General features: G+C 44.0%; 1 protein-coding gene across 2 annotated transcripts in view; it reads left to right on the top strand.

Annotated features, from left to right (window-relative positions):
- The first annotated feature begins 1,108 nt into the window (after window positions 1-1,108).
- Window positions 1,109-13,362, top strand: part of LOC115178900 (multidrug resistance-associated protein 1) — a 34,997-nt gene continuing 22,743 nt past the window's right edge. For both annotated transcript variants that reach the window (XM_029740311.1, XM_029740310.1), the window contains exons 1-4: window positions 1,109-1,405; window positions 8,414-8,590; window positions 9,476-9,601; window positions 12,260-12,397. In XM_029740311.1, coding sequence (XP_029596171.1) covers window positions 1,364-1,405; window positions 8,414-8,590; window positions 9,476-9,601; window positions 12,260-12,397 — 483 coding nt within the window. In that variant the 5' untranslated portion in view covers window positions 1,109-1,363. The remainder of the gene's footprint in view (window positions 1,406-8,413; window positions 8,591-9,475; window positions 9,602-12,259; window positions 12,398-13,362) is intronic.

The following is a 13,362-nucleotide window of genomic DNA, read 5'->3' as shown; positions in this document are numbered from 1 at the left end:
CACACTTTCCATAATCTCCTCTCAGAATTCACACCCCAAAAAACGAATCAGTAAGTTGCTGCATTCCACACAACATCATGGAGGGCTATATATCTCAGAAATGACACCCTCTCTCTCTGTGTCAACTCCATGGTGCTGGCTGGGGCACTGATACACTACTGTTGCCTGCGTGTGTGTATGTGGTTAGCTAGAGTGGCATGGCACAGTTATGAACTACTAAATCATTACTGTGCGTGTGTGTGTGTATACATATATATAGATATATATGTGTGTGTGTGTGTGTGTATATATATGTATATATATATATATATATATATATATATATATATATATATATATATATGTGTACGTGTGTTCCGCTCTTGCTCAGTGTTTCTCACCTAAATGCTGGTAGGAAATTCATGGCATTCCCATGGTCCTTTGTTTACATAGATGTCAAACAGGTGGACATACATATCTAGGTTATTAGGACCAGCAAGGGGCCAGGAATGAACTTTGAACTCTGAAAATCGCACCTACTTAACTGTGTCAATGCAAAAACAAAACTCCTCGTGGTCACAGAGGGAGATAAAGCTGCTACTTAACTACAGGGAGAGGACGGGTGTCGAGGGGAGAAAGGGAGAGAGGGAGGAGAGGAGTGTTTCTGGGTGTGGAACAGACTGCCATCCTATCAAGGGGGAGTAGCAAGTTGTGGTGTTTTGATCAAGATCCAGCAGACGTTGGAGAAAAAGAGGGGAGAGAGAGAGAGAGAGCGACAGAGAGAGAGAACGAGAGAGAGAGAGAGAGAGAGAGAGAGAGAGAAAAATACTTCCACCCACCTAACAGGGAGACACACTCATAAACAGCGGAGACACAGAGAGGGACTCAGAACTGCTGGAGGAGCACAAGGTGTCAGAGAGAGAGAGGAGAGGAACACTTGACTTGAACACTAGAACACTTGAGTGGCTTCACTAACATAAGTATTATACTAACACAGACACACACAGTGTACCTTAACACAGAGACACACACAGTGTACCTTAACACAGACACACACAGTGTACCTTAACACAGACACACACAGTGTACCTTAACACATAGACACACACAGTGTACCTTAACACACAGACACACACAGTGTACCTTAACACAGACACACATACAGTGTACCTTAACACAGAGACACACACAATGTACCTTCATTGAGGAGAAGTCTAACACTGACACACACTGAGTGACAAGCCTACACCTGAGAGCAGCGATATTTTACTTCAGAAAGAGGAGTCTTACACACAGACACTCTCACTCATACAGTACCTGTGCCCATCCTGAGAAGGGATATTGTACTCCAGAGAGAAGTGAGGAGGAAGGAGAAGGGGAGTGGATGGATGCCTTTTGTGAACTCAGTGGCCTGGATCCTCTATGGGTGAGTGCATGATGGACATCATGTTCAAAAGTTCACTTGTTTGAGCAAGTACCGGTAGTTAACTGTTTGAAATCTATTTAGAATACAGTGCCTTCAGAAAGTATTCACACCCCTTGACTTTACTTTTTTTTGTGTTACAAAGTGGGATTAAAATTGATTTAATTGTCATTTTTGGTCAACAATCTACACAAAATACTATGTAATGTGGAAGTGGAAGAAAAATTCTAACTTTGATTAAAAATGTATGACAAATAAAATCTGTCTTCAAGCTCTGTCAAGTTGGTTGTTGATCATTGCTAAAAAGCCATTTTCAAGTCTTGCCATAGATTTTCAATCCGATTTAAGTCAAAACTGTAACTAGAACACTCAGGAACACTCAATGTCATCTTGGTAAGCAACTCCAGTGTAGATTTGGCCTTGTGTTTTAGGTTATTGTCCTGTTGAAAGGTGCATTTCTCTCCCAGTGTCTGTTGGAAAGCAGACTGAACCAGGTTTTCCTCTAGGATGTTTCCTGTGCTTAGCTTAATTCCATTTATTTTTATCCTAAAAAAAACTCCCCAGTCCTTGCCGATGACAAGCATACCCATAACATGATGCAGCCAAACTTGTGGGATGCATTTGCAGTTTGTTTTGGTTGTGTTTCAGATTATTTTGTGCCCAATAGATATCAATGGTAAATAATGTATTGTGTCATTTGGACTCGCTTTTACAGTAAATAACAATGGAAAATGTGGATGCTACCATGATCACGGATAATCCTGAATGAATCATGATGAGTGAGAAAGTTACAGAGGCATACATATCATACCCCCCCCAAAAAATGCTAACCTTCCCTGTTATTGGTAATGGTGAGAGGTTAGCAATAGAGGTCTTCACGGGTCCAAAACGTTGGTCTCATTCCAAAATGGACCTGGGGATTTCCCACCCATATCCGATATGCATAAATACAGATCCGTTTTGAAGTAACCCGAGGAAAACTAGACCCTTTCTGTATAGACCTGGTAGAATCCTGAACAGGTCCGATCCAAGTGATGGGAGCAGCAGAAAAGTCCTTTGTTAAGCTACTTTATTAACCAGAGCTGATAAAGTGTGAGAAGAGGGAGAGAGAGGTGCCACTCTACTAGGCAGTGGAGGAGCCTTAACTGTGAGCGAGTGACACAGGGAGCAGGGAGTAAGAGATGAGAGACAGCAACCAACCAACAAGCCGACTCGCACTATAGTAGACTAATAGCTGCCATAGCTAGGTTATTTATCATCAAACATGGTGACGTAGTACCTGTCTTGACTGCATCAAACCGGGTGAAGCTATTAAAGCTAATTCATTTTAGCTAGCTAGGCTAATTGAGGCTGCAGTGCATGCGCTTTCTCATCCTCCAGTTACAAATAACAACAACTCCATTCAGAATACTAAGCAGAAGTCTACATGTTGGCTCTTGGTCGTTGTAGCATATCCTTCTCCTTTAACTTTTAATTGCATCTTCCAATGATTAGATATCTCCTAACTTTTGCCACACACAGAGGCTCTATGACTGTAGCCTATTGCCGCATTGCTGACTTATGATTGGCCAACAACAAGCTACACGCTCCTCTCTCTCTCTCTCTCCCTCTCTCTCTCATCCACCTACCCGAAACCCGTGACAATCATATCAGAGCCGACCCAGACCCGTGACATAATTTAGAATTCTGGATCCGGACCCGCTCGGGTCCTGGGTCGAGTCTCAGGTATTCGGATTCAGGTGGATAGCATGTCTTGGGAGTATGATCTTTGGGGTATGATCTAAAGCTTCAAGTTCCTTGGCGTGCACATCACTGACAACCTGAAATGGTCCATACACACAGACAGTGTGGTGAAGAAAGCACAACAACCTCAGGAGGCTGAAGAAATTCTACAGATGTACCATTGAGAGCCTCCTGTCAGGCTGTATCACCGCATGGTACGGCAATTGCTCCGTCCACAGCTCTATGGCTCTCCAGAGGGTGGTATGGTCAGCCCAACGCATCACTGGGGCACACTGCCTGCCCTCCAGGACATCTACAGCCCTTGGTGTCACAAGAAGGCCAAGAAGATCATCAAGGACCTCAGCCATCCGAGCCATGGCCTGTTCTCCACGCAGCCATCTAGAAGGTGGAGACAGTACAGGTGCATTAAAGCTGGGACCAAGAGACTGAAAAACAGCTTCTATCTCCAGGCCATCAGACTGTTAAATAGTCACAACTAGCCGGCCTCTGCCCAGTACAATGTCCTGAACTTAGTCTCTCTTACTAGCCGGCTCCCACCCGGTACTCTACTTTGCACCTTAGAGACAGTTGCTCTATGTACATAGTGCTGCCATATGTATATTGTCATTGAATCCTATATAACTACTGCTGTACACACCTTTTCTGTTCACATACTGTCCATACGGTCTATACACACCATTTCGGACTCTGACATTGCTCGTTCTGATATTTTTGGGATTTGTGGGTATTGTTTTGTGCTGTTAGGTATTACTGTACTGTTGGAGCTAGAAACATAAGCATTTCAACACCATCCAACACCTTTAGGATGAATTGGAACGCCGACTGTGAGCCAGGCATAATTGCCCAACATCAGTGCCCGACCTCACTAATGCTCTTGTGGTTGAATTGAAGCAAGTCCCTGCAGCAATGTTCCAACATCTAGTGGAAAGCCTTCCCAGAAGAGTAATGAATGTCTAGAATGTAGCGTTAAGATTTCCGTAGCGTTAAGATTTCCCTTCACTGGAACTAAGGGGCCTAGCCAGAACCATGAAAATCAGCCCCAGACCATTATTCCTCCTCCACCAAAATGTACAGTTGGCCCTATGCATTGGGGCAGGTATCATTCTCCTGGCATCCGCCAAACCCAGATTCGTCCGTTGCACTGCCAGATGGTGAAGCGTGACCCATCAAAATAACGTTTCCACTGCTCCAGAGTCCAATGTTTGCCAACTTTACACCACTCCAGCTGACGCTTGGCGATCTTAGGCTTGTGTGCGGCTGCTCGGCCATGGAAACCCATTTCATGAAGCTCCCGACGAACAGTTGACGTTGCTTCCAGAGGCAGTTTGGAACTCGGTAGTGAGTGTTGCAACTGAGGACAGACGATTCTTATGCGCTACATGCTGCAGCACTCAGTGGTCCCGTTCTGTGAGCTTGTGTGGCCTACCACTTCACGGCTGATGAGCCGTTGTTGCTCCTAGACGTTTCCACTTCACAATAACAGCACTTACAGTTGGCAGCTCTAGCACGGCAGAAATGTTATGAACTGACTTGTTGGACGGTGCTACATGGGACAGTCACTGAGCTCTTCAGTACGGCCATTCTACTGCCAATGTTTGTCTATGGAGATTGCATGACTGTGTGCTTGATTTTATACACCGGTAAGCAACGGGTGTGGCTGAAATAGCCAAATCCACTAATTTGAAGCGGTGTCCACATACTTTTGTATATATAGTGTATCATGCAATTATTGTGGCAGGACTATGTATTGTTCTGCAGGGTTAAATGCATCTTGGCAGAGTAGTGTGTACTGTGTAGGATTGTCTTCTTTACTAACGTTCTGCCAATTTACTATAAGGTGCTCATTGGTGGTTGACTTTATTGTCCTGAAAGAATTCAGTTTAAACCGTCCCAGCATGCACACGTTGACACATTTAAACCTGTAGAGTAAGTTCAGAGTTCAAGCATTTCAAAGTTAGGTTACTGAAGACTTTCCAGGTAGACTTCTCTGCGGTACAAGGAAGGTACAGTTGCACAGTGTCTGCATTGACCTTTCTCAAATTACATTAGAGCCATAGGTACCTATGTAAGTGCACTTAGGGCACATAGGCAGACAGGAATAATCCTTGCCAAGAAAGACCTTAGGCTACGAGGTTCCAATATCCACACTAGCATACCACTTAATGAAGAAATCTATGTATTGGACATGCATTCTAATCTAAGTAGAGTGCTGGCTGTAATCTAAGTAGAATGATGGCATGGATAGTGGCACGAGAATTGGAGTCTCAAAGAGCTTAAGCATCCTATGTGATGCTACCGTAGGTAATGTAAGGATATCTGAGAATATCAAGTACAGCAATGCATGTGAATCAATCAGTATGTGGACAGCTGCCGGTAATCCCTAATAGTACACATAGGAGCAAAGCTCCACATTCTGTATCTTGATTCAAAAAATGTGAGAATGGCCCTGATCCAGCTAGTCAACCCCCCCCTCTCTCTACCCCCCCCCCCTTTCTCTATCACTCAGACCTGCTACTCACATGCCAGCCTTATTCAGATACACATGTGAACTATCGTTGATGTAAGTGTACTTTTATTCGAAAATTGGAGAATGGCATTGATCCAGGAAGAAAGGTATCAGTCAATCGCCTGTCATCACTCACTCTCTTTCTCTGTGCCCCTCTCGCTCTCTCCCTGTGTCATTCTCTCTATTCCCCCTCTCTTTTTCTTTCTCTTTCTTTCACACACCTGATATTGACATATCAGTCTTATTCAGGAATAGACATGCAAACACTAATTGAGATTTCATCCATAGAACAGTCTGCTACTTCTAGAACAATCTGCTACCAAGTAACATGCCATAACCGTTATATTGCCAACAAAGCCAGAAAAAAACATGGCCATTATCAGTCGATGTCCCTTCAGAGCTCACCAATCTAACTGTATACAAAGGTGGCCGACCTAATCTTGTGCCAGCTGCCTCTTTAACAAAGTTTCCAACGTGGGACAAGATATAAAACAGAATGTTGTGAATGGGAGAACTCTGGAACATCCAAATGAAACATTTACAGAAGGTGAAACATAGAACGCATAAAAGATATGTAGTAATTTTATGGCAACGTATGTCCCTGGGCCCGGGGCCATTACCCTTCAGAGTAGTGCGGCTACATCAAAAACATAATCTGACTTTGGTAACAGTTCTAGTCAAAGAGCTGAAAGGTGAAAAGAGAATTATTTCATCCCCTCTCAATCAAATGTTATTATCTTGCATTGTGGATAATGACAATTTGACGTAGAGAATCCTGCATTCAGCAAGAGAGGTGTGGTTCAGACAACACCTACTCTGCAAACTGGAGGGATTGTATTGAAACCCTGCAATTCAACATGTTTTGAAAACATTATTTTAAATCAAAACTACTCTGCAATTTGGGAGACTTGACAAAGGCAGTGACGAACAGTCCTGTCGAGACAATTACAACATTCTCTAAATGACAATGAACAGATCCAATTTAGCTAACACATACACTCCATATGCCAAATGGCTGAGATCTTTAGACACATTTATGCTTGCAGTGACGTAAAGTATTACAGTGAAGAATTGAATGATATCAAAAAGGAATCAGAATGTATCATTTCTCTCAGACAACTGAAAGGTGCACAACACAGTCCATGCAGGCTCTCTCTCCTCAGTTCACATCACTGCGTTTGATAGGTAAAAATAGACCTTCCATTTCCATCCAAACCAAGGTCTGGAAGAAGCTTCTGTAGCCAATTCAGAAAACGCTGAGCAAGGTGACCAAGAAAAAGCTTTTGAGTTTGTTTGACAACTTACGATTCTTATATAAAAGTTGTAAAAGTGTTTGTTCGCAGGCCTAAATTGACCACAGGAGCCAAGGAGAGACTGTGAAAAAGACTCCCACTCATTGAGTCAATAGCCATCTAGCACTTCAGAAGAATACCTGTTACACGGAGAAAATATTCAGTATGTGGATGAATTTCCTCACACATGATCTGGAGTATTTTATGTAGTAGGAGCAGAATTGCCTCTTGTGGGATAGATAAACTAAACTGAAATGAATAACACATTTGTTACAGTCAAGTAACACAATTGGTGTTGCTGTTGCGTAATGACCCAACATGCAGCTGTTATGAATTGTGGTCACTCTCCCTTATGCCCTTGGGAGTCTGCCTTGCCCCGCTGCTACAAGCTGCTGCTGTGTGTGTGTGTGTGTGTGTGTGTGTGTGTGTGTGTGTGTGTGTGTGTGTGTGTGTGTGTGTGTGTGTGTGTGTGTGTGTATGTATGATTCACAATGCTGCATTGCTGCTGCTCAACAAGTCCATCCGACCGTAGTAGTTAAACCCACTTCCTCTCGCGACTCGGCAGGCACCTCTTGCTCCTCCAAAATGCAGACTGCAGCCAGACACCCAGCCCTTCGTTAGAGGGCTTAGAGGAGATAAACAGGGAGAGGTGAGAGTACAACAGAGCACTTAGAGGCTAAGAGTATTTTGGTGCTTTTACAGTCAGACTTCCTTCCTTTCAGCCCACCGTCGCCGGGGGCTGCAGGCTTGCATGATGCAATCTCGACACACTTCGGCCGGCACAAACAGAATACATCCCACTGTCGTCTAAGTGGGTTTGTATCGTCATCATGTACTGTAATATTTTGACTGACTTCGCCCTTCCAAAGGGGAAAGTTTTTAAACGTGCTGGAGCCGTGGGTTAAAATATTCCAGGACTGACTCAGCTCTGTAGAAAAAAAGACGAAAAACTCCCAAGCTCCAACCATCCAACCAATGCACGCAGATTATGTTGACTTGCTGTGGTTTCACTCTCCATTGCCTAGATACACAGACCGGGACATTATACTGTAGCCAGCGTCCAGTTTCTCTGGACTGGACTCAGCCCTGCTTCAAGCAGTTCATTTAACAATCCTTGCCCTCAATAATCTGTCACTAGGCTAATACCCTGACAGGAGTAAACTGTTAGACTGATAAATCAAATTGACGTTCCTCAAGTTGACAGTACAGTAGGCGAAGCTTGGAGGAAAATTGGTTGAATTGTATTTATTTGAACACAGCCAATTTAGAGACTGAATGAGAAATGATGTACCTAAAATGAACTCATGAGAACAATGAACAATACTCCATTTCATAAATGTAAATCTGTATTGAGTCAAGAAAGAAATGACTTCTACTCAGTGCAGAGAATGGTGCAGAAACCTACTCCTCCACTCTCTACCATCCTAATTTTAAACTGCATATTAACGGATCTATCTTTGTCTTTTCCAGGACTGGAATCGAACGTGGTACACAGACAAACCGGACCTGACAGAGTGCTTCCAGAACACGGTGCTGGTCTGGTTCCCGTGCGTCTACCTCTGGCTGTTGGCGCCCTTCTACGCCCTCAAACTCTACTGCCATGACTGTGGATGCATCCGAATATCCACTCTCTGCACCGCCAAGACGGTGAGCCAACCCATAGAATCCCAATATGGTCAACGGTCGGTCCAATGATCACAGAACAGTGACTTGAATTGTCCATTCTAGTCATCCTATCTCTATGAGCCAAACCAGCCTGAGTTTATAAGCACATCCAGTGACCTGCAGATGCAGGGTACAAAAAGTAAAGTCATGAAAGAAAAATAGATACCCAGTACCCACACACTGTTGGATGCTCCTGTAGTGTTATTCAGTGCAACGGTTCAACCCGAAAGTACAACCAGCCTGCACCAAACAGTCCTGAGCCTTAAGACCAGTCTTAAACCAAACCGCAAGAGTAGACATGGCATGGCCATTAACATTATACAAGACCAGGCGAGTGTTCGAGTGCACCGACCATATCTGCTATAAACTAATATGAGTGTGAAGTACTGTGAAAACCAAGCACCACACGGTGAGTGTTTATATAGGGCCGGCCGGGGACAATTTCATGCCTTAGCGAGCAAGAGGAGGGGATATCAGCGGGGAAAAGCCTTGAAGGTTTAGAGAGTAATCAAGAAAGCATGGAGAGTTTACAGGACAAACGTAAGAGTTTATAGGATGGCATACATGGCACTCCAAGAGGGTTACATGTACATTGAAATGTATTGGTCCCTTCTCACTTTCTACTGTTATGTTCCATGTGGTTGTACTTCAGACTGTATAAAGTATATAAAATACTTACAATATGGAGACATGCGGCTTGACAATATGGATTGACAGTTCCAGAGTCTCTTGAGAGTCCAGATTGTCATTTAGGTGCTAAAGATGCATGTTTCTGGTTTCCCCAGTAACCAAAACGTTTGAATCAATCACAATGGCAGTACTGTAGGCCTCACTCTGCTTCCCTCCCTGTGTCTGTCCATCCTCCAGGTGCTGGGGTTCCTCCTGGCATCATTTGGCTTCGTGGAGTTCTTCTACATTCTTCTGGAGAGGAGTCATGAGATCCAAAACCACATGGTCTTCCTCCTCAGTCCCATCATACGCAGCTTGACTGTGGTAAGTACTGTAACCATCAGCCAATGTCTTTGTCTCAGCTTCTTTCTTCACGATTGCTCTCTCTCTCTATCTACTGTTTATGTCTCAGTATCTGCTGTTGACTTCTCTTCCCTGACAGTAGATCCTGGGGGGTGCTTTTCCCCCCTACCTTTATTTAAGCAGGTGAAATACATGATATATATTTTGAATGCACCCCAAGGATCTGCTGTCAAGGAAGAGAAGTCAAGAGGCGATACTGAGACATAGTAGATGGAGAGAGCAATCGTGAAGAAAGAGGCTTCCCTGACAGAAGATCCTGGGGGTGCATGCGTATAGCAGCAGCTTGAGTCGTTTACTCCTGATTTACTCTTGGATAGGGCAGGGGCTAAGTAAAGCACTCCATGACCTCTGTCGATAAACACTGTGTGACAACTTTTACAATGATTACAAAGACATACTGTACTCTACTCTCAGATCATCCTCCCCACTGATTTACAGTACTGGGATCAGGCAAAGAAGAACGTCGGTGGAGAGCAGTGCAGTGCACTATGGGAGGTCCAGCTAGATAGAATAAAGTTCTGTTTACTACTGTGTGGGGGGTATAACGTCAGATTTAAGACAGAGGCAGAGGTGTAAGGGGTTGGAATAGAGGGAGGAGCGGAGGAGGCCGGATGTAGGGCAGTGTGCCTCCTGTAGCTGACTCACAGAGCCATGACCCCCCTACCCATAACTCCCCTCTCCCTCAGAGGCCGAACACAAGTGCTGCACAGACTCAGTCCCTCCAAATCAGACAGCCTGGCCCACCTGTGGTCACCTCAGACTCTTAGGTCAATATCAGCAACTGTTTGGGTGAAGAAATACTGAATGCATCTCTTGTACCAGGTACACAAGGCATCCATTTTTAAAAAGGTCACTTTTTATCACATTAGGGACCCGGATTTGAAATCCAAGACCTTGCTACAGTTAACCAGCCATGATATTTACAGTTGATTGGTTGGTTGCTATATAAATAAAAAGCCAAGGCCAATAATTTTCTGGACACAGAGCCCTAATGGCAGCCACCACCCTCTGGTTTCCCATACGTAAAGCTAAGGAACACTGTGTCCAAAAGAAACTACGTTATTTTGCTTGTTTCTCGTCCTCATCGACCCATATACAGTCAATGTATGGGAATTTTAAAAAATTAAACAGACTCACCCCTGGTTCGTGGTCATGGTTGCTCTCCCTTCCTACCATGAGAGCTGCTTGCAAGCCACGCCATCTGCTGTAATCAGCGACACCATGACGCAGAGTTATTTTTCCACCCCAATGACCCAGACTTCCTGTATAATTACTAGGTAGGGAATTGAGTTAGGTTTAAGTAATGGACTTAGTTCCACCCACTGACTTCCATTCAAGGAAATGGGTTCCTCTCAGAAGGGAATGGCCATTTCTTGCTTGCAATGTGGCTAGTTAAGCAACAGGCCAAGCAGCATAGAAACTGGGAAATGAACCTGACATCCAACCACACAGCATAGATATTTTTCTATATAGTGTTTCTACCTAGCCTGGTCCCAGATCCGTTTGTGCTGTCTTGCCACACTATAACCTTTAGGAGTTGTCAAGGTAGCACAAAACTATCTGGGACCAGGCTAGTTTCTATGGTGTCGTTGATCTATCAAGAGTTTATACTGGTAATTATGAGGCTGGAGGCCGTTTCTTTGCCTGCAATGTGGTTAGTCAGACAATAAGCATAGAAACTGAAAATTAACCCAACAATCACCATATTTGTGTTGTTGATCTATGAAACGTTATATAATCATGGCTGGTTGCTTAAAAACAAGACAGTTCAGTGGTTTTGATGGCTCATCCATCCCGATCCAATGGAACCAGTATGGTATCTATTATGCAACTCTATAACCACACTCTCCTTTTAGTGATGAGCTGGCAAGGCTAGATGACTTCTCAACTTGACCAAACTACAGACAGTCAGAGATAATTACAGCCAAAACACAGTCCGTGGAAAGACAAGGGATTTTTCGGATAGACACTGGTGCCCCAAAACATGGAATCAGTCCTGTTTTATCTACTTATTTTACTAAACCTTTATTTAACCAGGCAAGTCAGTTAAGAATGTTATTATATTTACAACGACAGCCTGTATTCGAACAAAATAGAAGAGTTCAGAGACGTTTTTGAATAAGAGAAAATAAATGTAGTGCAATTAAGGCAAAAAGCAATGCATGGACGGAGGGATGGAAGGAAGGAGGGGTGGAGGGCATAGTACTATACATCTGTTGTTTTATTGAAGGAAGTCAGCAGGATAACAGCTGCGTCTGTGGTCAGGGAAATCCCAATCTAACCTCTTTCTCCAAAACCAACAAAAGCCAAATCCAATCCTTACAAATATTTTCTATTTAGCCATTGATTCTTCTCAGCTTTCTTCTCAGCCCCAGAGACTACTGGGAATGACAGTGAATGCTGATACAGAGGATTTATTGAGTGATTCATTTTCATCTTCAAAGTAATAGTTAGTAGACTCGCTTGCCAGTCCTCAGTCGGGGGTCTCTCCTTTCAAAACACTCGCTTGACTTTCACTGTCCGTTGTAATGCAAGTCATGCTAATCTCACTCTCACTCACTGTCACACTCTCTCTCCCACTCTCCCACTCACTGTCTCACTCTCCCACTCTCTCCTCAGGTCCTGGCCATATGCATCATCCAGTTGGAGAGGATACGAGGCTGTCGTTCCTCCGTCTTCCTCTTCCTGTTCTGGGTCCTGGCGGTGGTGTGTTCCCTGGTGCCCCTACGGGCAAAGATCCAGCTGGCTATGTACGAGGTACAGTGGTAGTAGAACATTACTTTATTCTCTATGGTCTATGGGAGAAGTAGCAGGTGTGATGACACAGGCACTAACATACTCAGTGTCTGCATGACTGATGTTACAAGTAGTCAAAATTATTCTCACACGCTATGTGAATGTAGGTTAATAGAGACTACTGTCAAAACAGTCATGACACACAATCATTTTGTAACGTAGGAAACAATTTACTTGGATGAATATGCTACGCTTACATCCTGACTGTTATGTCTGCTTAGGTTTGCACTCAGTGACCCCGCAGAACCAGTTTGCCTGAAGGGTTATCTAGGGTCTAGGGTTGTCTACCCATAGTCTAGACTTAGAGGCTAGAGAGTGCATTGCTTGATATAGAGATGCTGTTGTGACTACTATGCTTTATTCGTAACTCCACAAAATTAACCAAGTGTTCTCTAGTCTAGACTTAGCATGACTTGGGTATAAATGCATTGCCTCCCCAAAGTCGACAGAGGAAACCCTGCAGTGTTGGTAGGGTGGATGACAGACACCGCCAACTCTTGTCTCCCTAAAGCCTCTGTAGATTGCTAGACTCCCCTCCTCTCATCCGGTGTCTCTTCCTTCTAGACACTGCAATCATTGTCCTCGTATTTTGTCAAAGCAGTAACAGCATTCGCGTTTTTAGAAACACACACATCCATATCACATCCTTATCGCCTCCAGTATGACATTACCACACGTAGTGTTTAGGCCAGCGGTAATGACAGCTCTGAGGTAAAACCGATAGTGATGGTGAGACAACCCAACATGGCAGCCCTGGGTAAAACCAGAGGTACGTCAACACCACTTTTATAGGCAGGAACAGCCAGCAAACACCTACTGGGACCAACCTACTGGGAAATACAGTATTTGTATTATCCACTCAACACAGTCACATACACCGGGAGAACAAAACATTAAGAATAGCTTCCTAATATTGAGTTGCACCC

This window comes from Salmo trutta, chromosome 38 (assembly GCF_901001165.1).
Source record: "Salmo trutta chromosome 38, fSalTru1.1, whole genome shotgun sequence".
Classification (NCBI taxonomy): domain Eukaryota; kingdom Metazoa; phylum Chordata; class Actinopteri; order Salmoniformes; family Salmonidae; genus Salmo; species Salmo trutta.
This window is presented reverse-complemented; position numbering and strand designations above follow the sequence as displayed.